General features: G+C 42.6%; 1 protein-coding gene across 1 annotated transcript in view; it reads left to right on the top strand.

Annotated features, from left to right (window-relative positions):
* The window catches only part of usp33 (ubiquitin specific peptidase 33), a 92,901-nt gene that overhangs the window by 6,413 nt on the left and 61,658 nt on the right, over window positions 1–24,830 (top strand). Inside the window, exons 2-10 of the mRNA XM_048539432.2 lie at window positions 4,564–4,683; window positions 6,070–6,123; window positions 6,215–6,277; window positions 13,009–13,152; window positions 13,722–13,812; window positions 14,040–14,109; window positions 18,509–18,622; window positions 19,659–19,737; window positions 21,345–21,765. Coding sequence (XP_048395389.1) covers window positions 4,603–4,683; window positions 6,070–6,123; window positions 6,215–6,277; window positions 13,009–13,152; window positions 13,722–13,812; window positions 14,040–14,109; window positions 18,509–18,622; window positions 19,659–19,737; window positions 21,345–21,765 — 1,117 coding nt within the window. The 5' untranslated portion in view covers window positions 4,564–4,602. The remainder of the gene's footprint in view (window positions 1–4,563; window positions 4,684–6,069; window positions 6,124–6,214; window positions 6,278–13,008; window positions 13,153–13,721; window positions 13,813–14,039; window positions 14,110–18,508; window positions 18,623–19,658; window positions 19,738–21,344; window positions 21,766–24,830) is intronic.

The raw sequence follows: 24,830 nt of genomic DNA, 5'->3' as shown, positions 1-24,830 counted from the left end.
ATCTGCTCCCAGGATGAAGCATTCCACTCCCGAACATCTCAGAGGTCCTCGTTTTCAAGGACCACCACTTCCACCCCTCAGTGGTCGAGAACGCCCTTGACAGTGTCTCCCACATTTCCTACAACTCATCCCTTACAACCCCTCCCCGCAATAACAACCAAAACAGAACCCCCTTCATCCTCACCCCTCACCCCACCAACCTCCGGATCCAACACATCATCCTCCAACACTTCCACCATCTGAAATCCGACCCCACTACCAAAGACATTTTCCCTCCTCACCCTTACCTGCTTTCCGGAGGGACCACTCTCTCTGTGACTCCCTTGTCCGCACCACACTCCCCTCCAGCCCCACCATGCCTGGCACTTTTCCCTACAACTGCAGGAAGTGCTACTCCTGCCCCTACCCCTCTCCCCTCACCCCTATTCCAGGCCCCAAGAAGACTTTCCACGTCAAGCAGATGTTCACCTGCACATCTGCTAATGTGGTATACTGCGTCCGCTGTACCCGGTGTGGCCACCTCTACATTGGGGAAACCAGGCGGAGGCTTGGGAACCGCTTTGCGAAACACCACACTAAGTTCACACGAAACAACTGCACCTCCGAGTCGCGAACCATTTCAAATCCCCCCTCCCATTTCTCAGACAACATGTCCATCTTTGGCTTCCTGCAGTACCACAGCGATGCCACGCGAAGGTTGCAGGAACAGCAACTTATATTCCACTTGGGAACCTTGCAGCCCACTGGTATCAGTGTGGACATCACAAGCTTTGAAACCTCCCCTCCCCGTACCGCATCCCAAAACTAGCCCAGCTTGTCCCCACCTCCCTCACCTGTCCTTCCTCCCATCTATCCCCTCCTCCAACCTCGAGCCCCACCACCATCTCCTACCTACTAGCATCATCACTCCGCCTTGACCTGTCCGTCCATCCTAGACTGACCTATCCCCTTCCTAACTCCCCATCTACATTCACATTTACTGCTCCATCCTCGCCTCTTTGACCTGTCTGTCTCCTCCCCATCTATCTTGTCCTCTATTCATCTTCTATCCGCCTTGCCCTCTCTCCCTATTTATTCCAGAACGACCTTCCCCTCCCCCATTTCTGAAAAAGGGTCTAGGCCTGAAACAGCAGCTTTCCTGCTCCTCTGCTGCTGCTTGGCCTGCTGTGTTCATCCAGCTCTACACCTTATTATCTGAGTTTTTCCAGTTTCTGTTCATGGTGGGGGCAGTGGCCTTGTGGCATTATTGCTGAACTATTAATCACAAGACCCATGTATGTTCTGGGCACCCAAGATCAAATCCCGGCATGACTGAGGGTGGAATTTAAATTCAGTGAAAATCTGGAATAAAGGAATTTATGATGACCATGAAACTGATGTTGATTGTTCGTGAAAAACCATCTGTTCACTAGTTTCCTTTAGTGAAGGAAATAGTTATCCTTACTTGGATTGATCTACATGTGATTCCAGACCTACAGCAACGTAATTGCCTCTTAGCTGCCTTCAGGGCAGTTAGGGATAGGCAATAAATACTGGCCAAGCCAGCGACATCCGCATCCCATCAATGAATAAAGACGAATAAAAAGTATCCAGTGTCTTCACCTGTTTCTTAATATCATATGGAGGAACTCGAATTGGCTGAAGACAGGTATCTAGGATGCATGAGAGCCACTTGGCACTTCTGTCTGAAGGTTGCTGCAAATGATTCATCCTTATCTTTTACACTAAAAACAGAAAATTCTGGAAATCCCTGTGGGTCAAGCAGCATCCATGGCGAGCGAGTAAGGTAACATTTTGGGTTTAGATGACTTCATGAAAGCTGTCTTTTACGCTAACATGTTTGGCTCCCCCATCATTAAGGATGGGGATATTTGCAGAGCCCCTTACTCCAAGTGAATTGTTTAATTGTCTATCATCATTCGTGACTGGATATGGCAGGGTTGCAGAGCTTAGATCTGATTCATTGGTTGTTTGATCGTTTATCTCTGTCTATGAATTGCTGCTTATGTTGTTTGGCTTGCAAGTAGTCTAATTTGGTTGCTTCACCAGGTTGACATCTCATTTTCAGGTATACCTGGTGCTGCTCCTGGCGTCCTCCTGCACTATCCATTAAACCAGGGTTGATCCCCTGGCTTGATGGTAATTGTTGAGTGGGAGATATGCCAGGCCATGAGGTTGCAGATTCTGCTGGAGTACAGTAGCACTAATTCTTAATTCTGGCTGTCTGCTTGTAACCCTCAATATACTAACCTCATAAAGGTTGGGCAGTAACTTGTTGTTCATTATGCTCAAGAATTGATTCAATATTTGTTCAGCAAATCTCACCAGTTTTACTTCTCTGAAAGAATTATCCAGCTTAGTCTTATTGTACAGCCCTTTGTATTTTTTTTTAGTTTCTAATTTCTTTTTCAAACTTTATCCCCTTAGCTTAAAAACTGCAGCAGTTTGTTTTTTGTCCTCACTTCCAATAGTACATTCCACATCTAAACAACTGTCTGTATCTTTTACCCTCCCTTAGTGAGTTATTTACATTAACTAGTATTTGATTTTGACCAGCTGCCTTTTCTCTATTTACCATCTTAAAGCCTGCCTAACTACCTCATTGATTTTGTTCATGTCCGGCAAACACAGCAAAAGCAGTAGTTGGGGTCCTCCAGGGCCTGTGTCACTCAAACATTTAATGAGAAAAGGAAGAGACAATTCAACCCCTTGAGCCAGTTTCTTTTGTGGATGAGATGACAATGTCCACAGCTTTCACAGTGACAGGACTAGCATGTCTGTACTCTTATTGCATGCTGACTTATCGGTACCTTTCGTTATTTTAAGTTTGAATTTTTTTCAACTTTTCCTTCACTCTCTTACCCATCATAAACTATAATACAGCAACTTGTTTCCTGCTCCTCCTCCCTGGAAACAAACACTCATCATTCCAGGGATAATGGGAACTGCAGATGCTGGAGAATTCCAAGATAATAAAATGTGAGGCTGGATGAACACAGCAGGCTCTCTGATGAAGGGTCTAGGCCCGAAACGTCAGCTTTTGTGCTCCTGAGATGCTGCTTGGCCTGCTGTGTTCATCCAGCCTCACATTTTATTATCTCATCATTCCAGGACTTTGTAAGCTGCATTGGCTCTTGGAAATAATATGAGGCACTTTTTTTTTCGGTTCATTTTGTCGGATGTGGGCATCGCTCACTGGCCAGCATTTCTTGCCTATCCGTGGTTGCCCTTGAGAAGGTGGTAGTGAGCTGCCTTCTTGGTCCTTGTATAACCCTTGTAGGAAATGGTAATGATAGCAATATGAGATTTATCAAATGCTTAAATTCTTTGTGGGAATGTGGGTATTGCTGACAATGACACCATTTGTTGACAATCCCGAATTACCGTTGGCTTGCTAGGCCATTTCACAAGGCAGTTAAGTCTTATTTCTGTGGGTCTAGAATTACATGTAGCCCAGTCCAGGTAAGGACATTAGATTTCCTTCCTGAAAGTGCATTCTTGAGCTAGATGAATTTTCCAACACTTGATATTACCATTCAATACCTGCTGTGTTCATCATTACTCAGATTAGCTTTCAATTGGAATATGTCTCGTGGCCTACATTTATCAACATTTAATTTGATAAGTTTGTTTCTGATATGTTGCCTTTTAAAATTTAGCAATCTCATTCTAAAAATGGATCTTGGGCTTTTTCTCTGCCCTTTTTGTTGCTTTTGTACTGACAATTGACTGTCTTTGTGGGGTTTGCACATTCTCCCCATGTCTGGGTGCTCTCTCTTCCTCCGACAGTCCAAATATGTGCTGCGTGGGTGGATTGGTCATTATAAATGGCCCATAGTGTCTAGGAGGTTAACTATGGCAATGTTATGCGAATAGGGTGAATTGCTGTATGGTGGCAAATTCAATGGCCAAATGGCCTTTATCTGTATTGTAGGGATCCTACAGGCCGATGAATTCCAGATTTATCCACTGAATTTAAATTCTGTCAGCTGGCACAGTTAGATTTGAATCCACGACTGTAGGGAATTAACTTGGATGACTCGTCCCATGGTGTTAGTACTGTGCCACTATCTCCCTTTCATATGTTTACACAAATACATTGGAATTGGTTGGTTGCTTTCTCCTTCACTGATGCAGAATTTGTCCTTTTAATCCAGAGGCCGGAAATGATATGTTTATGGAGCAAAGTAAAATATGAGCACAGAGATAATAGAGCTTCATATTGACGCTGACATCATAAAGTAACATACACTAGATTCAACGGCTTAAATACGATTTTTAAAAAATGTACAAGCAAACCCATTTGCAATATTCTTTTGGTTTAAAGTTGATACAGTATCTGTATGGTGTAAGATCATTATTGGAGCAATCCTTTTGATCTTTTTATAAAATGCAGGATATGGCAGACTCACTGCTAGGCCACTTGCAGTAAGTAAAGTGCTAATATTCCAACCTTAAGGTGTTGTGTTTTTGTGAAATCTTTGCTTTTTAACAAGCAGTTGTATTCTTCTCAAAATAGTATTATCTTTTTAACTGCTGTTGTTTTCCCTATTGTGTAAGTAGTGCTGAATCTGGAGCCTGCAGGAGGGTGTTGCTGTGAAGATGTCGCATCTAACTGGTGACTGCATTCACTTAGAATCAGTGGGCGAAGTAACAAAAGACGAACTAATCGAGAAATCTCATGTAAGTTGCATAAATCTCGTTTTCGGGAACAAATCTTCATTTCTCCACCCATTTTTATTCCCCACATATCCTCAAGCACCCAGTAAGTTTATTTTGCTTTTGCCGATTGTTTTTGTGTTACCCTTGGGAAAATGTGGGCTCCTTGTTCGTAAACAAACTGATCAGGTCCTTGCCACTGTATTGTGTGAAGGATAGTGAGCAGCATTACTTTAGCAGAGTATTTCTTTACCCTGCTTGATGTCTGTGTGATCTCTGGGATTCACTCTTGAAAACTTATCGCCACTGTTCCAGCTGCATTACCGGAAAAATGCATTAGGCAAATGTGAGATAACAAGGTGTAGAACTGGTTGAACACAGCAGGCCTAGCAGCATCAGAGGAGCAGGAAGACTTGCGTTTCGGGCCTAGTCCCCTCATCAGAAAATGAAGAAGGGTCTAGACCTGAAACGTCAACATTCCTGCTCCTCTGATGCTGCTTGGCCTGCTGTGTTCATCCAGCTGTACACCTTGTTATCTTAGGCAAATGTGACTGGATTTACAACGGCAGAGCCGCATTCGGCTTTAATATGAATGAGAATCTAATGTTTGAAAAAAAAGTGTTCTGCAATACTACGTCTTGGTAGTTTAACAGGTTAACCCTGTTTTAAAATTGAGTTTGCTATTACAGTGTAGATCCACAGATCTAAACAGTTTTAAACACTTCTGATGGAGTGAGACAATTGAGACAAAGATAGCATCATTTGCAACCTCAGAATATTGCAAACTGCAAATATTGCAGTGAAATACTATATAGTCACTCCTATAATGTAGGGAAAACAGTTGGGAATTTGCACATAAAGCCTGACAAAAAGCAATATAACAATAATCAGATCTGTGTAGTGCAAGAAAAGGGACAAATGTTGGAGAGAGATAAGTTTGTTATTCGAATGGAACCATTGCCATCATATATACCAATCAGAGCGGCTTAAGTTTAATGTCTCCTTTAAAAGACAGTAGCCCAACAGTGTAGTACTCCTGTACTGCATTGATTCCCAGTGATCTGCCTGGAGAAACCTTCATATTGTCCACCTCCAAAAAAACAATTTTGGGATCACTTTGTAAAAGAGCAAATTGAGTAAGCCATGTTCTGGTTCAGGACTATATGGATCACCATGGAAAATATACAGTAAGGATTCCAAACATGTCTGTCAAAATCCTGGAAATTACAGGAAGAGAGGAAATAAGGACCCCCAATTTTTGTAGCCCATCGAATATGAGTTGAATTAATTACACTTGCTGTATATTTCATTGTATGTGTGCCCTCACTTCTAACATTAGCCCAAGGGATGCACTTTTATGTTCTTGCCTTTCTACAGAAATATCTATATTCTCTTTCTGTCTCTGTGTAGGGTACTTGTCAAGACTGTAAAGTTGGAGGGCCTAACCTATGGGCGTGTCTGGAGGTAAGATTTTATGCGATCTGTGGGTGTTATGCATCTGTATGTTGTTGAAAATTATTTGTTCTCATTCTGAGTTTCTTTTCTTTGTTAACAGAATGGCTGTTCCTATGTTGGTTGTGGAGAATCCCACTCTGATCACAGTACCATTCATTCGCAGGTAGGCATGGAGCTTTGCTTTTATGAATAAAGAAGACAGACTTGCACTACTACGGAGTATTTCACAACCTTCAAACATCTCAAAGCACCTTACAGCCAATTGAGCACTTGTTAAAATGTAGTCAGTGTAGTGATGTAGTAAGTGTTGCAAGTAATTAATGCACAATAAGCTCCCATACGTGACAAATGACTAGTTAATCTAAATATCGATCAAGAAGCCACTAAAAATGCCCTGGTTGTTTTTCAGAAGAGTGCCTTGGGATATTTTATGTTCATCTGAGAGGGCATATGAAGCAGAAAGTAAATAGGTCATCAGTTTTTGGAATGCACCACAAATGTGTGGTATCATTCATATATTGATGATATTATTTTTTCCAAAAGTTTTTAAGCCACCTTTTGTCATGACTCTATAATATTGACATTGCAGTTGTACTTACACCACATGACTGGAGCTCAAAGCAGCTCTCTGCTGCATTCTCCATGGTAGTTAAGAACCGGCAATAACTTAGCTAAACTAGTGATGCTCACATAAAAAAGCACTTGTGAACAGGATTAAGGAGAATCCTAAGACATTTTATAAATTCGTTAAAGGGAAGAGGTTAACCAGGGAAACAGTAGGCACCGATAGGGAAACCTGTGTGTAAAGCCTCAGGATATTGGAAGGGTTTTAAAGGAATGCATCTCGTCAGTCTCGACTTTGAAAAAGGAGAACGTGAGTGTGGAATTCATGAAGGGGGACTACAAGGAATTTGCACAGTTTGATATAGGAAATGGGGAGGTGTTGAAGGCTCTGTTGGGGTTAAGAATAGACAAATCCTCTAACATGGATGAATTGTATTCCAGGTCACTGTGGATGATGAGGCAGGAAATGGCAGGAGTTCTGACACAAATTTTTTAATTCCTCTCTGGCTACGGGGGATGTGCCTGAGAACTGGAGGGCGACTAATGCAGTTGCACTTTTCAAGAAGAGTAGGGATGATTCAAGAAAGTACAGACCAGTGAGTCTCATGTCAATGATAGGGAAACTATTGGAGAAAATTCTGAAAGAGAGAATTCATATCCAATTAGAAAGGCGTAGGCTAATTAAGGGTGGTCAGCATGGTTTTGGCAAAGGTGGGTCATGCCAAACAAACTTGTCAGAATTGTACGAAAATGTGATCAAGTGTCTGGAGGTGGGAAAGTTCAGTTGATTGTAGTTTATGTGGATTTTAGCAAAGCTTTTGACAAGGTCCCGAATGGGAGACTGATTGAGAAGGCTAAAGCACATGGAATTCAGGGAAACCTGGTGAAATGGATCAGAAACTGGCTTAGTAATAAAACTCAAAAAGGGTAGTTCATTTGACTGGAGGCCTGTGTCCAACAGTGTATTACAGGATCAGCACTTGGAACTCTTGTTTGTTATGTACATCGATAGAAATGTAGGGGGAATATTAAGCAAGTTAGCTGACAATAGCAAGATTGGTAGAATGTTTAATAGGAAGATATAGATGGGCTGGTCAGATGTGCAGAACACTGGCAGGTGGTATTTAACCCTCATGTACTTTGGAACAAGAAGCAAGGTGAATGAGTATTTAATGAATGGCAGGACACTCGGTAGCTAAGAAGGACAGAGGGATCTTGGGGTAATTAGTCATGGCATACAGTATAAGAGCCAGGAGGTAAAGTTGGAGTTGCACAGTGTGTTTGTTAGGCTACAGCTGGAGTATTGCATGCAGCCTGGTCACCTCACTGCAGGAAGGATGTGATAGCAATAGAGGAAGTACAGAGCAGATTCACCAGGATGTTGCCTGGGATGAAGAAGATGAGCTATAAGGAGAGAGTGGATAGGGTTGGATTGTTTCTCTTAGAGCAGAGAAGATTGATTGGGCCTGACATGATTGAGATGCATAAGATTATGAGGTGTATGGACCAGGTGAATAAAGAGCAGTTGTTCTCTTTGTTTGAGGGGTCAGTCACAAAGGGACAGATTGGTGGCATGTTGGCTCAGTAGTTAGCACCACTGCCTCATAGCACAAGTGAGTTTGCACGTTCTCCCTGTGTCCGCTGACTGCACCAGTTTCCTCCCACAGTCCAAAAATGTGCAGTCTAGGTGGATTGACTGCCCATAGTACCCAGGGAAGTGCAAGTTAGGTGGATTAGCCATGGGAACTGCAGGGTTACAGGGATAGTGTAGGGTTTGCTCTTTGGAGAATCGGTGTGGACTCGAGCTGAATGCTTCTACACTGTAGGGATTCAGTGATTGTATAGTTTTGGGATTGGGGCAGGGGCATCCCTCAGGATGATGTGAACCTGGAATGCACTGCCTGGGAAGGTAGTGGAAGCTTAAAACTTTGACCTTTTTTAAAAAAAATTGGATAAAGGGCAGTTAGGCTTAGCTCCATTTTCCTGCTTCTTGTCCATTACCCTTGAACTTCTCCAATCATGAATCCATCCTTTTTTAAAAATTGTTTTATATGTTTCATTTATTAGCTCAGGTTTACAGATCCTAACAACTTCTGTGTTTTTGTTTTTGGAAGAGGTAGAGGATGATTTGATTAATTTTGATTTGTTACTGCCACGTGTATCAAGGTCTGTGAAAACTGATGTTTTACATGCTTTAAGGCAGGTCGTATGTACATGTGCAGCAGGGTAACAGAACAGAATGCAGAATACAATATTACAGCTGCTGAGAAGGTGCAGAGAAATCTCAACATTAGCATTAAAGACGCCCATTCAGAAGTCAGACAAAGTGGGAAAGAAGCTGTTCATACATGTATGAAATCTTTTTGATACCTTCTGCCCGACGGAAGAGGGTGGAGGAGAGTATAACCAGGGTGAGAGGGGTTTTTGATTGTGTTCATTGCCTTCCCTATGCAGTGGGAAGTATAGATGATCTCTTTAAAAACTTGAATTTTTTTCATAAACAGTTTTAAATCTGTGACCTCTTTATTGGAAAAGGAAATAATGTTTCTTTATCTATTGTGAACCTCAACATCATGAAGCACTGAAATCACCATAACAACATTTCTGATGAATACTTTGCCTGCTTTTCCAACCTCTCCTTGAAATCGTATCCTTTGTTATCAGTAACATTCTGATAAATCTCTTATGTAATCTTTAAAGCCTTTATGTCTTTCCTGAAGTGCAATATCCCAGCTGAGGCCTAACCAAAGTTCGTTCCAACTTTACAAGACAGTTGGCAATACCCCCTTTAAAATATTACAAATGGAATCAAATTGATTTGCTTTAACCACTTTTGAATGGTTACAGTCCTGACTAGGAATGATCAGCCTACCACTGCAGTTCTTTTACCAGACTTGCTCCCTTATTACCCATTCCTTGGGTTCCGAAAGTCCTTACTTACAAATGTCTCAATGCTGTTTATGACTTTCTCCAGTGCGTATTCACTGTTCTTATTTCTGTTCACCCCACCTCTCCTCCACCTTTGGTGTTTTACACTAACCATATTGTCTGTTCACTCAAAAACATTCTTTCTAAAGCGATCATTAGCCTTTACCAATCAGTCCAATGATATTTTGATTTTAAAGTTCTCATTCTCATTTTTCAAATATTTCCATGGTCTCAGTCTCTGCATGTCTCTAATCACTTTCAAGGTCTCAGCCCTCTCAGATATCTGCGCTGGTCTAATATGGCCCTCTTGTGTATGCCCAGTTTTAATTCTCCACCACTGGTGATTGTGTCTTCAACTACCTATCTCCATGGTGTTTAGCCCCCACCTTAGGCTGCTGTGCCATTTTACATTGCTTCCTTCCTTTGAGGCACTTATCCTACCTCTTGGGCCAGATGACCAAATGTTGGTGAGATATCTCCTTATATATCTCTCTGTCATACTTAATTTTATGGAGTACCTGTGAAGCGGCTTGATGTTTCATTACATTAAACGTGCACTACACAGTAGAAATTGTTACTGTATCTCTTGTCCCCCTTTTATTCTTCTTATCCTTGTCATGCTCGTTTGACGCCCATTCTTTAAAATGCCTTTTGATCAAGTAAAATTGACATAAATGCCAAAACATCTCCTGGCTTCTTCAGGAGCATTATCAGAAAAAAATTGCAGAGTGTAATACTTACTGTCAGGCTTTCCACATTGTATTTTCTCTCTGTTCTCTATATAACAATGTGTGTTCCAACTTTGAGAATAGCAAGAAGAGAGGATGGACCAGTATTCAATAGACAGCTGCCAAAGCTTAATGATCACTCTTTCTTCAAAGTTTTAGAAATCCATAATTTTTATTGTCTGGATGCTGCAAATGGTTGGCTAAAAGATCATCTCGTTATTCATTGATTTTAAAAACCCAGAAAGTTTCCATTATGGCATTAAGGATAACACTAAAAACAGATTCCTATTGAACTGTGATGACACAGGTGAATCACTAATTTTTCTCCCCTACTTGTCTCAAGATTGTGATTGTCACTGGCTTGTAAGTCCACAATGATCACTAACTTGCAGTTGGCTGGTTGATCATTTAAAGTGGTGCGTGATGGGTGTAGGTGGTGTCTGCTGTCTGGAGAATGGGGTTGGGTGATTTGTGGGGGCCGAATTGGTGTCTTCACCTAAAAGTGGCAGTATTAATCTAATTATCTCCTACTCAAGGAGTTGTGTTTGGGACAGCTTGCATGTATTCTACAAGATAGATAATAACACAATAATGAACGAGGGAATGGTTTTTCCTTCCACACAGTTCCACTGGTTTGTGGTGGTGAAGTCTTTTCCACCTGGATGTAATTTATGGATGCAACAGTTATTTTCAGTGATTCTTCTTATTTTATTACAAATGGCCTTGCAAATAAAATATTATAAAAGCTGTTGTCTGAAGGCTTATTCTATAACTTAGTCCTACCATGACGTTTGTCTAATTTTCCAGTAGCAATCAGTGCACAGTCTTCAGATGTGAGGACTTAGTTGATTACATTTTCATGTTGGTTGCAGTTACCCTTAAGAAAGATTCTCCTACCTTCACTCTTTCCGTCACTGTAGTGTTGCTCACCATTTTAATGTTTTTCTGTCTTTGAGAAAGAAACCCGATGTCTGTGACGTTGCAGCTTACCAACAGTTTTTGCTGTTTAAACCAGGCACGCTGTGAAGAAGTAGGAACTGTTCAACCAAATCTTTTTCCAGAATAGCCCCTCTGTTGATTTCTCCTTCTTCCTCTGCCATTTCCTACTGTACCCTGTGACCATATTTGTCCAGCTTTGTGCATGTTAGTGACATGTGGTTTTTCAAACTAGAAGATGTATGCAGCTAGAGACAGTAGGAACTGCCAATGCTGGAGTCCGAGATAACGAGGTGTAGAGCTGGACGAACAGAGCAGGCCAGGCAGAGGAGCAGGAAAGCTGACGTTTTGGGTCCGGACCCTTCTTCGGAAATGGGGGAGGGAAAAGGGGCTGTGAAATAATACAGAGAGGGAGAGGCAATGATAGAAATTGGAGGGAAGGCGGACAGGTCAAGGAGGTGGGGTGAAGCCAGTAGAGGTGAGTGTAGGTAGGGAGTTGGGATGGAGGTTAGTCAGTGAGGAGGGAGGGACAGGTAGGTGGGAGGGAATATGGACAGGTCAAGGAGGCAGGGATGAGGCTAGTAGGTAGGAAGTTGGGGTAGGGGTTGGTTAGTGAGGTGGGAGGAGCGGATAGGTGGGAGAAAAGATAGACAGGTCAAGGAGACGGGGATGAGATGGGCTGATCTTGGGATGAGGTTGAGGGTGGGAGATTTTGAGGCTTGTGATGTCCACATTGAGACCATTAGGCTGCAGGGTTCCCAAGCGGAATATGAGGTGCTGTTCCTTCAGCCTTCGGATGGCATTGCTGTGGCACTGCAGGAGGCCCAGGATGGACATGGAGTGGGAGGGGGATTTGAAGTGATTCGCAACTGGGAGGTGTTGTCATTTGTCACCTTGGTGAACATCTGTTTAATGTGTAGGGTTTTCTTGGGGCCTAGGATGAAGGTGAGGGGTGAGGTGTAGGGGCTGGTGTAGCACTTCCAGCGGTTGCAGGCAAAAGTGCCAGGGGTGGTGGGGCTAATGGGGAGTGCGGAACGGATGAGGGAGTCGCAAAGAGAGCGGTCCCTCTGGAAGGCAGATAAGGGTGGGGAGGCAAATATACCCTTAATAGTGGGGTCATATTGCAGGTGGTGGAAGTGGCTGAGAATGATGCATTGAATGTGGAGGTTGATGGGGTGATACGTGAGGACAAGGGGAATTCTGTCCTTGTTGTTATTGCGGGGAGGGGTTGTGAGGGCTGCGGTGTGGGAAACGTGAAAGATGCAGTTGAGGGCGTTTTATGTATACAGCTGATGCTCCTGTGCAAGTTAAGCTATTTGTAACTGAGTGATATCAGTGCAGACCTTCTCTTCCTGTGACATGGGGAAATGCACGATGCATTAAGTGAATGTATCCGGGGAGCCTGTTTGGGGCAAATAAAATAAGATACAAACCAGTTTCTAGAATGCATGTGCCACCTTGTGGGAGATCAGTGTTCCTGCTGCAAAAGAAAATGAAGTTTAGAAGAAGCCCAGAAATAGTTGATGGTGAATTCTGACATTAACTAGGGAAGAGCTCCCTTTTTTATATGTAGACATTACTGTGCAAAGAGTTCATGTGCACACTTTTAGTTGGCAAAACGTGCCCTCTCACCAGTCACAAGTTAGTTGCAAAAGAATATGAAGTGCAAGTGTTTAGCCTTGGCCTGTTCAAATAGAATCTGATTTTTCTTGTGAATTACATTTTTTTTTATTTTCAGGAAACTAACCACAATCTCACTGTTAATCTTACCACCTTGAGAGTATGGTGTTATGCATGTGGAAAGGAGGTGTTTCTGGAGCGGAAACTTGGACCTCCACCAATAGTGCAACGTGGGAGAATACCACAGGTGCATGAACACCAGGTAAGGCTCCATTCAAATAATACCACAGGTATGAAAGAGCCAGATATTGCCGATTTTACTACAAGTGCATGAACTCCAGATAATACTCTTTTCAGCTACTACAAAAGGGCTATTTGCGGCAAGTACAATTTGTGCTTTGAACCATTTGTCACGCTGAAATTATGAATTGAAGTCACTTCCTGGGCATTTGTAGGGAATGCATCAGAGGAGATTAAATGTGTTGCCTGCACACAAGCTTGTCAGTCAGACTCAGAAATTGGTGAGTCTTAAAACCACTTGTATTGAAATTGAATGGCTACTACTCATACACTAACTAGTTTCTCCAATAGAATGCAGCAAGATTAAGATCTACTGACTGTAAGTTGGATATTATTGCAGAGTTACATTTGTCTTTAATAACTGGGACATTGAGGCCACGTCTTTAGTCACTCAGAATGTGATGTAGCGATTGTACAATTATTTTCTGTAATTTGTGCTCTTCATGATTACAATCGACTGGCCATTGGCTCTCTCATACATCAAATTGTTCTTATCTTTATTTATGTGCCCTTGTGTGTGTTTTATTGTAGGACCCATCTCCCTGTAATCAGATGCTGAAAGCTCCTTATACGCTAGTGGGACATGACCTAGATGCAGAATATGACAACATGAAGACAAGAGGTTTGATCATTAAAAGTTGTTGCTGTAAATTCCCTCTTTGGACCTCTACTACCTTTTATTCCCACTATTGTTCCATTTCCTCTGTGTAAAAGCCCTTGAGTTGGGACAGCCTTTTTAAAAGAAGTGAGCGATGATGGTGAAAGTGTGCTGCTTTGTAAGTAACATTCTGAACACAATTTCCTTATAAAAGTTTGAATTTTTCGAACTTTTGTATGCTGTCCTTCCAGGTCTCACTGGATTGAAAAACATAGGAAATACTTGTTATATGAATGCAGCTCTTCAAGCTCTTTCTAACTGGTAAGATGAACTTCTGACAAGCTTTCTGAGAACCATTACAAATATTATAGAATGCAAACTGATTATGCAAATGTAGCTCAACGTTTCTTTGCTGTACTCAAAGTACTGTATCTTCCTTTCATACATTTCGAAGACCCTAACCTGTTTCCTGCATTGCTAAATGTCAATGACAAGCTGAGTTGTTAAGAACTGGCTGTTCATTGCTTCAATCCCAGGCTATGCTGTCCAAAGTTTTTGTGTCAGTTAGAGGCACTACAAGCAATTCTGTTGACCTATGTAGAGGAAAGTCAGATGAGATCACAACCCCTGATCAATAAGGCTGAGAAAGTGTGTGGACGTCTGATAGGAGACGGCTAGGCTCAGTTTGTCATTTTTACAGTCGATCAAACCTGTTGTCCCTGGTCATCTCCAAAAGAACTGTACAAGAATTTCACCCCCGAGAAATGGAAGATTAAATTCTCGCGTTGCTTTTGTGGGGGGAAATATAACTATTTGATAAATTTAGACACTTCATAAGGTACCACATTACAGGTGATTACAAAGATTAAAGCAATAAACAGTCATTCCTCCGTAACCATCCCGGAGAATCCCTGCAAATGATGAAATTCGTGAGCGCAGAGCTTGTTTAAAAATTGAGAATATGCAATTTTTGTCTGCGGATGTTGAGTTTTGGTTGTTTTCTGGTGTGGATAGGCAAATTTGTGATTTTGTGGATAAAGAGAAGGAAGGAAGTGATTGTCGTATGATCTAAGGTTAACCAGTTGGGCCTTCACTCGTTGGAATTTAGAAGAATGAGAGGTGACCTTATTGAACCATGCAGTATTCTTAAGGAGCTTGACGGGGTAATTGCTGTGAGGATATTTCCTCTAATGAGAGAGTCCAGGACCAGAGAGCATTGTCTCATAATTAAGGGGCACCAGCTTAAGACTGAGATAAGGAGGAATTTCTTCTCTGAGACATTTGTGTAGGAGACAATAGCATGGATAAAGGATTGGTTAGCTAATGGGTTGCAGAGGTGAGTCATTAATGGCTATTTCTCATATTGGCAAAGTAACTAGCAGAGTGCCACTGGCATCAGTATCGCGCCTTTTGAGTATTTTTAATCGATATCAATGACTGTGATGAATGTACTGAATGGTACCTAAATGTGCTCATGTTAACAAAATTGATAGGATCATTGGCTGCCAAGAGGTGGTAGAGAATCTGCAAATGGACCTGTGTTGTGAGTGGACAAAGTTGACAGAAGAGTATAATGTGGGAAAATGTTCAGTTTGGGTGAAAGAATAGGAAAGAAGTATATTATTTAAATGAGAGAGATTGCAAAACTCTGCAGAATGAGAGAAATGGTCTCCTACAGGGAATTGGAATCACAGACTTGTTACTGTGTAGAAGAATGTCATGCAGCCCATTGTCTTTCTAGCACGTTGACTTCATGCCAAACGTCTCCCTTTTTCCCATAGCCTGGCATATTGTTTCTAATTAAGTAATCATCTCAAGCCCTCTTCAATGCCTCAATTGAACTTGCCCCCACCAGACCTTCAGTGTTTTTCACGCCTAGACCAGTTGCTGTGTGACAGCTTTTCCTCACCTTGAAGCCTTTTACAAAATAAGTAATACGCAACTATGTTCTCTGGTTCTCGAGAATGGAATATAAAAGTAAGTTTTGCTGCAGCTGTACTGGGCATCAGTGAGATGGCATCAAAGTGCTGTGTATAGCTTTAGTCTCCTTACTTAAAAATTGTATAATTATATTAGAAACAGTTCAAAGAACATTCACTTAATTCATTCCTGGAATGGAAGGTTAACCTTAGAAAATGTTTAATGGTTTGGGTTTTACTCCCATTGGGGTTGAGGAGACTGAAATAATGACCATGAAACGTCAGACTTAATAGAAGCCAGGAGGCTGTTTCCTCCTAGGGAGTACGGGCATCCCCTTTTAAAAGCGGCAATGAGAATTTGTTTTTTTCCTAACATTCTTTGGAATGTGAATTCTCTTTCCCAAAAAAGAAGAGGAAGTTGGGGTCATTGAATTAATTAAAGACATCTTTAGATGAGATTATTGTCAAATGTGCGAGTCAAACGTTACAATGAGCAGATAGGTAAGTGGAATTGAGACCACAGTGTGATCAGCCATTATCTTATTGATCATTTGTAGATGGTCAGTGGTGTACCCCTATATCTGAGCTTTGTCCTGTACCCAATTCATGACATGTCAATTGATTTTCCAGCTGAATATTTATTTGTGCTTTGGCTATGGGTGACTAGTGGTTTGGCAGCATTGGTTGGCCATTCCTTGTTGCTCTGAGGAGATGTTCAGCCTTCTCCTTACACTGCAGGAGTCCTTGTAATGGTGGTGCTCCTACAATAGCACTAGTGTGGAGAGACAACAGTGTTAACTCAGTGACAGGAAAGGGATATGTCGAGGACTAAATGATGTGTGGCTTAGTGGAGAAATCATAGGTGCTGGAGATAATGGGAACTGCAGATGCTGGAGAATTCCAAGATAATAAAATGTGAGGCTGGATGAACACAGCAGGCCAAGCAGCATCTCGGGAGCACAAAAGTTGACGTTTCGGGCCTAGACCCTTCTTCAGAGAGGGGGATGGGGAGAGGGAACTGGAATAAATAGGGAGAGAGGGGGAGGCGAACCGAAGATGGAGAGAAAAGAAGATAGGTGGAGAGGAGAGTATAGGTGGGGAGGTAGGGAGGGGTTAGGTCAGTCCAGGGAAGATGGACAGGTCAAGGAGGTGGGATGAGGTTAGTAGGTAGATGGGGGTGCGGCTTGGGGTGGGAGGAAGGGATGGGTGAGAGGAAGAACCGTTTAGGGAGGCAGAGACAGGTTGGACTGGTTTTGGGATGCAGTGGGTGGGGGGGGGGGGAAGAGCTGGGCTGGTTGTGTGGTGCAGTGGGGGGAGGGGACGAACTGGGCTGGTTTAGGGATGCAGTAGGGGAAGGGGAGATTTTGAAACTGGTGAAGTCCACATTGATACCATATGGCTGCAGGGTTCCCAGGCGGAATATGAGTTGCTGTTCCTGCAACCTTCGGGTGGCATCATTGTGGCACTGCAGGAGGCCCATGATGGACATGTCATCTAGAGAATGGGAGGGGGAGTGGAAATGGTTTGCGACTGGGAGGTGCAGTTGTTTGTTGCGAACTGAGCGGAGGTGTTCTGCAAAGCGGTCCCCAAGCCTCCGCTTGGTTTCCCCAATGTAGAGGAAGCCGCACAGGGTACAGTGGATGCAGTATACCACATTGGCAGATGTGCAGGTGAACCTCTGCTTAATGTGGAATGTCATCTTGGGGCCTGGGATAGGGGTGAGGGAGGAGGTGTGGGGGCAAGTGTAGCATTTCCTGAGGTTGCAGGGGAAGGTGCCGGGTGTGGTGGGGTTGGAGGGCAGTGTGAAGCGAACAAGGGAGTCACGGTCTCTCCGTGACCCCTATCCCAGGCCCCAAGATGACATTCCACATTAAGCAGAGGTTCACCTGCACATCTGCCAATGTGGTATACTGCATCCACTGTACCCTGTGCGGCTTCCTCTACATTGGGGAAACCAAGCGGAGGCTTGGGGACCGCTTTGCAGAACACCTCCGCTCAGTTCGCAACAAACAACTGCACCTCCCAGTCGCAAACCATTTCCACTCCCCCTCCCATTCTCTAGATGACATGTCCATCATGGGCCTCCTGCAGTGCCACAATGATGCCACCCGAAGGTTGCAGGAACAGCAACTCATATTCCGCCTGGGAACCCTGCAGCCATATGGTATCAATGTGGACTTCACCAGTTTCAAAATCTCCCCTTCCCCTACTGCATCCCTAAACCAGCCCAGTTCGTCCCCTCCCCCCACTGCACCACACAACCAGCCCAGCTCTTCCCCCCCCCCCCACCCACTGCATCCCAAAACCAGTCCAACCTGTCTCTGCCTCCCTAAACGGTTCTTCCTCTCACCCATCCCTTCCTCCCACCCCAAGCCGCACCCCCATCTACCTACTAACCTCATCCCACCTCCTTGACCTGTCCATCTTCCCTGGACTGACCTATCCCCTCCCTACCTCCCCACCTATACTCTCTCCACCTATCTTCTTTTCTCTCCATCTTCGGTCCGCCTCCCCCTCTCTCCCTATTTATTCCAGTTCCCTCTCCCCATCCCCCTCTCTGATGAAGGGTCTAGGCCCGAAACGTCAGCTTTTGTGCTCCTGAGATGCTGCTTGGCCTGCTGTGTTCATCCAGCCTCACGTTTTATTATCTTGAAATCATAGGTGCTGTTCCTTTGTTATGGCTAATGTTCTCTTTCTCTGTGGTGTTGATCATGGGATTGGGACGCATTGCTGAGTAGAAACAAATTGGGACTTTCCTGGTGAAGATCATATGTGAAGCATCTTATCTCTTTCTTCCCCAGCCCACCGTTGACTTTATTTTTCCTTGAATGTGGCGGCATGGTGCAAACAGTTAAAAAGCCAGCTCTATCAAAAAGTTACCAGAAGTTGATGGCAGAAGTATGGCACAAGAATCGGTAAGCCACACAACAATACTGCATTTTATAATACCTTCCACAGTTAATGGAGCATCTGCCAAAGGGAAGATGATATTCGGCAGACTGGAAAAGGCATGGTCAGAGACAGTTTGTCTTTTTAAGTGAGTTGAAGGAATCAAGAAAAGTAATAAAGCAGAAATAGTTTTGAAAGAGTTTGAAAATTACCTTCAATGATGGAGCCAGATAGTGGGAATGAACTATAATGTGGGACAAGCTAGCTGGTTTGAGCAGACCAGTAAATGTTGGAAGAACTGCACAAGCACAAGCACAAGTACGTTTTTGGTTGTATCTGTAAATTTAATTTCTGCCACTTACCCATCAAATCTAAAATATGCAGCTGCTTACAATTGCCAATATCAACAATGATTGTATTTGTGTTAAATTAAGTTTCAAAGTTGTTATTGCCTACTACTGTTTTTAAACACTCCATTTGTTTGGGAATAGTGCTTATTCTGGCTTCCATCTCCGTAAATACAAGGGTTCAAAGACAGCAATTGGTGCAGAATCGGCTAGTTCCTATGATCATTCTTATATTTTTGTTTGGTTGAAGTGAAAAACTAGTGCAAGTTTGTTGAAATTTACATTTAATTTAACAACAGTCCAGGCCCAACAATTCCAGAAAATGTATTTTAGTACCTTCATTTGTGGAAAAGCTGAGAGTTGTGTAACTCCCTTCTCCTTGGGTCTACCCAGTTGTATCCTGCTCATGGCTTGCTTCTGAATGATGGAAACTTCTCATCTGGTTTACTTCTGATCACCCAGGATGAGACTGATGCACTGAAGCTTCTGGTCTTTCAGTAAAGAGTCCTTCAGCAAAAAGGCCATTCGAGGAGCTGTCAGCGCTGATGTGAAACCACGTTATTCCTGTCATAGAGTTACCTCTTTAGCCGTTGTGTATAATAGGACAACTGCATTCATGTGAGCTCAGCAGCCATTGATGTTGGGGCATATGTTTGTAAATATGGTGTAAATCAAGCAACATTATTCTTTACCATTCATCTCGCTGTTTCTCCAGCCCCAGCTACGTTGTGCCTACCAGCCTGTTCCAGGGAATTAAAACAGTGAATCCAATGTTTCGGGGATATTCTCAGCAGGTGAGAACTTTATCCCTGAGGAATATTTTCACGGAATTTTTTGATTATCAAATTTTCTACCCCACAATGTTCATTTATCAACCCATGATATTTGTAACCTTTTCAAATGCAAAAAAGATCTAGCAACTGAGCCATGGAGATTAGGATAGAAGTTTTCAATTCTGAATAATATTAGAATAATATTAGCTGGTCTTAATGCTTAATCCAGTTTCAGGTCAGTGATGTATTATCCAGAACTCAGTCTAATAGCCCCTAAAACTTCTACCAATTTAAAGTATGACCTGAAACTTCCCAGTTCCCAGGTTTGCTCAATGATGTTCTCTAGAATTTAGCTTTTTTTACTACAGTTGTTCTGGCTCAGAAGGGGGCTATTCAACCCATCATGCCCACACACCAGCTGTTCAAGTGAGCATCATTACCTCATGCCATTCAGATCCCCCTGCCCACCCATATCGTGTACGCTATTTCTATCCAAATAATTATCTAATGCTTCCTTGAATGTGTCTTTTGTTATTCATTGGCCGTGGATGTTAGTGGCTGGGCTATTATTTGTTGTTCATCTCTAATATCCTTGAACTGAGTAGCTTGCTAGAGTAGTTTCAGAGGGTGATTAAGAATCAACCACATTTTGCGTCTGGAGCCACGTGTAGGCCATAACGGGTATGGGAAGTGGATTTCAATCCCTAAAGGATAATAGCAAACCAACTTTTATTTGCAGTAATTGATGATATAATAGCCACCAATATTGAGGCTAGCTTCATATTACAGATTTATTAATTTCATTTCCACCAGCTGCAGAGGTGGGAATTGAACACATCCCTCAAGCATTGACCCAGGCCTCTGGATTACCAATCCGGTGACATTATTGCAAAGCCATCGTTCTCTTTAACCATCCTACTTGCTTACGTTTCAGCACAGTGGTTCAGTGGTTAGCACTGCTGGTTCAGTTCCAGCTTTGGGCGACTGTGTGGAGTTTACACGTTCTCCCTGTGTCTGTGGGTTTCTTGTGGGTGCTCCAGCTTCCGCCCAGAGTCCAAAGATGTGCAGGCTAGGGGGATTAGCCACGAAAAATGCAGGATTACAGGGATGTGGTAAGAGGGTGGATTTGGTTGGGATGCTCTTCAGAGGGTCGATGTGGACTTGATTGGCTGAATGGCCTGGTTCCACACTGTAGGGATTCTGTGATTTACAGCAACATCTGTGCAATTCTGTGATTTACAGCAACATCTGTGCAATCATTGTTTTCAGCCTTAATCACTTTGGTCTTGGTTACTTATTCGCAAATGGTTTGTATGCAAATCTTTAGGTCAAGTATAAGTGCTCGGGGATTTGCAGCCACACTAAATTGAGAGCACAGTTGCATCCTGGACACATGTTATGAATCTTTAGTCGTAATTCTAATGGACTTTTCAAAAGCCATAGCAAGCTACTATCTTGTAAACTTAAACAGTGGTTCTGACTTCCCAAAAGTTAACTACGTTAAGCTCCTCAGGGCCTAGGCCCGAAACGTCAGCTTTTGTGCTCCTAAGATGCTGCTTGGCCCGCTGTGTTCATCCAGCTCCACACTTTGTTATCTACATTAAGCTCCTGTTATTTCACTCTTTCAGGATGCCCAAGAATTTCTGCGTTGCTTGATGGATCAACTTCACGAAGAATTGAAGGAACAAGTTGTGGAGCAGATTGAAGACCCTTTATCTGCAGCCATGGAAGAGCAGATGGAAGAAGAAAACCTGTCTGATAATGAATTTCAGTCTTGTGATTCATGCTCTGGTAGTGACAAGGCTGATCCTGAGACAAACTCCAAGATCTCAGCAGAAGACTGCATGGAGGCTGAGATGCTTGTGCGTGAAGAAATAAAGAATTGTGCATCAGCTAAAGGATGGCAACGGGAGCAAAATCTGCTGCATAAGCTTTATAGGCCCACCTCCAGAGATGATTTGGATAAAGGCATGGATACTTCAACAGGTGCTGATCAAATAATAGAGAGTGATGGGACAGTCAAAGTGCAGATACAAAGCAGATTGCCAGGTAAACAGGTATTCTTTTTTACAGTGTGGATTTAATCCTGTTCTCCTGTTTGCACAAAACAATCTAAATGTATTTCTTTTAAAATTGGATAATTCTAGCACGAATAACTCAATTAAAAGATGACTTGGGTTTCTAATTTTTAATTAGTTGTGTTCAATTTGCCAAATGTGAACTTTTTATTTATAACATTATTTTTTACTTATTAAGATATATTGTGCTCAATGTGCCAATGTTGAGATGTCACAGATACCAAGAATAACAGCAGCAGGCTTGAGAAAAACATAGCAATAGTTTGAATAGCCAGGCGGGTGGTGGATGCAGTTTAAGACAATTGATTGTGCCAATCTCTTTGAAGTGAAAACCAGGCAAAGGGCATGCTTTCCAAAGATAAACAGCGAAATACATGTAAGAATGTGCTTGGGGATTAAATATCCATTGTTCCAGAAGAGTGTGTGTGGACAGATAAAACCATAACAAAAGCTAATTACACTTCCTCTTACAAATGGAAATATAAAAACGCACTTAAAAATAAGTAATGCAAAATGCATATAAAAGCTTGGTTTAGGCCACCAAGTATTGCCTGCCCTTTGTCAAAATGACATTTATAACCACAACGTGTTTACACACAGTGCAGAACTACCAAGATGATGAATGAAATGGGAAACCAATCATGAGAAGCTTAAAATACTGGGACTAATAGGAAACTGAGACTATTTTTCCACTGGAGGAGATTGAAACGTGAATTAGTAAAAGTTTCAAAAGCTTTGGTAAGGTGAAAAAGTTTGTTCCTCTTGGTGAATTGGTGATGAGGAGGCATATCTGTTTAAAATGTGCTTCAAAGTGCTCCTGTGAAGTTCTTTTACATTCAAAGAACTAAATGAACAAGATAGTGTGATTGCAGTGTTTGTGACTTTGTTTTGAGAGGAATGCTGACATTGTGAGGCTGCAGATCAAGTTTAAGACTGTTCTGATTAATGCTGGTTGCCTTACTTTGCTGTCGTATCGCCATAACCCTTGATTCTGGTTAAACACCTGTCTATCTCAGCCTTCAATAAACTTAACAAACTTGTATGGTAAAGGATTCCACAGATTCACTGTCCTCAAAGACGGGGAAAGAAAATCTTCCTCCTCTCCATTTTAAATGGGTACCCCTTTACTCTGGAATTATGCTTTCTGGTCCTTGTCTCTTCCCTCAGGCGGAATTAACCTTTTCATATCTATCCAATCGAGCTCCCTAAGAAACTTGTATTTCAATAAGGCCTCCTGAAATTCTTCCAAACTCCAATCATTACAAATCCACCTTATTCAACCTCTTCCCAGACAAAAATCCCTCCCTACCAATCACTGAGTAAACCACCTCTCGATTGCCTCCAGTGCTGGTATGTTTTTCCCTAGATAAGGGGCCCAAGACTGTTCCCTGTGTTCTGTCCATGGTCTGACCAGTGCCTTGTATGGTTTTAGTATGACTTCTCTATTTTCAAATACTATTCTCTTTATAGGCCAACAGTTCATTTGCTTTTGGAAAGTTTAGGCATTGGTGAACCAGATAGGTTTTTACACCAATCGACAAGGGTTACATGGTTGGCATTAGACTGGCATTTAATTCTGGATGTTATTTTAATTGAGTTCAAATCCATAAGCCATGTACTTGGAACATTTGCCTGGGGTTCTCAATTACAGGACAAGTCCAATGATATTGCCACACTGCTTCCACAGAGTTACCCAGATAATACCAGGGTTAGCCACTGAATTGTAACAGCACAGAATGGCATCATTCAACCTATCCTGTCTGCACCATCTCATTGGATGAGAAGCTCGCGGAGTGCCATTCTCAGCCTTTTCCCTGTAGCCCTGCAGATTTTTTGTTCTCAGTTAACAGTTGCCCCGTTTTGAATGGTTCATTTGAACCTGCCTGAACCAAACCATCGGTTAGTGCATTACTGACTTTAACCACTGACTTTGTGAAGAGGTTTGAGATTATATTGCTTTTGTTTCGTTAGGGCCAGTGAGTGCGGTTGACTGGATGGCTGGTTTGGATGCAAAGTGCTACCAGCAGCGCAAGTTCAATTCCTGCACCGGCTCAGGTGCCATGAAAGCCTTCTCAACCTTGAGGTCTGCAGACCCTTGGGTTAAACCGTCACCAGTCGTCTTGTCTGTTGTGAGAGAACAGCACTATGGCAACTTTGGCTTACTTTCCTTTTACCTTTGCTTCTTCAACCAATGACTTTAAATCTGCACTCGCTTGTTTTCGGCCCTTCCAAGAATGGAAAATGATGCTCTCCCTCTTCTCTGTTCAAGCCCTTTTGTGATTGTTGAGTAATTTGCTCCAACAGCTTCTCAACCTTAGTGAAAACTGAAAGAACTGCAAATGCCATAAATCAGGAACACAAAGTTGCTGGAAAAGCTCAGCAGGTCTGGCAGCGTTTGTGAAGGAGAAAACCAAGTTAATGTTTCGGGTCCGGTGACCCTTCCTCAGAACTTCTGTTTGACTTTTCAATCTTGTTTTCTACAAGGAAAAGAGTTCATAACTGAAGTCCCTTATCCCTGGAACTATTTTGTGAATCTTTTCTATACTTTGCCCGATGTCTCCATAGCTTTCTGAAAGTGTGGCACCTAGTATTTGTGATGTAGTACTCCAGTTAAGGCTGACTTCTCATCTTGTGCAAATTTATTGTGACTTTCTTGCTCTTGCACTTTGACCCCTAATGGTAAGGCCTATGATACTATGTGCTTTATTCATCTCTCGACCTGTCCTGACACCTTCAATGACTTGTACATATATACACACATAAGTTTCTTTCCTCCTGTGCCTCCTGAAGAATCGTATCCGTGATTTATTGTTTTCCCATATTAGAGTCAGAGACTCACTAAAGTATGGAAACTGGCCCTTCGGCCCAACAAGTCCATCGACACCGACCCATCACCCTATAAGATCCATATCCCTGAACAGTATGGGCAATTTAACATGGCCAATCCACCTAGCCTGCACACCTTTGGACTGTGGGAGGAAACTGGAGCACCTGCAGGAAACCCACACAGACATGGGGACAATGTGCAAACTCCGC

Source organism: Stegostoma tigrinum, chromosome 8 (assembly GCF_030684315.1).
Source record: "Stegostoma tigrinum isolate sSteTig4 chromosome 8, sSteTig4.hap1, whole genome shotgun sequence".
Lineage (NCBI taxonomy): Eukaryota > Metazoa > Chordata > Chondrichthyes > Orectolobiformes > Stegostomatidae > Stegostoma > Stegostoma tigrinum.
Note: the sequence above shows the minus strand (reverse complement) of the source record. Positions and strands in the feature narration are given on the sequence as shown.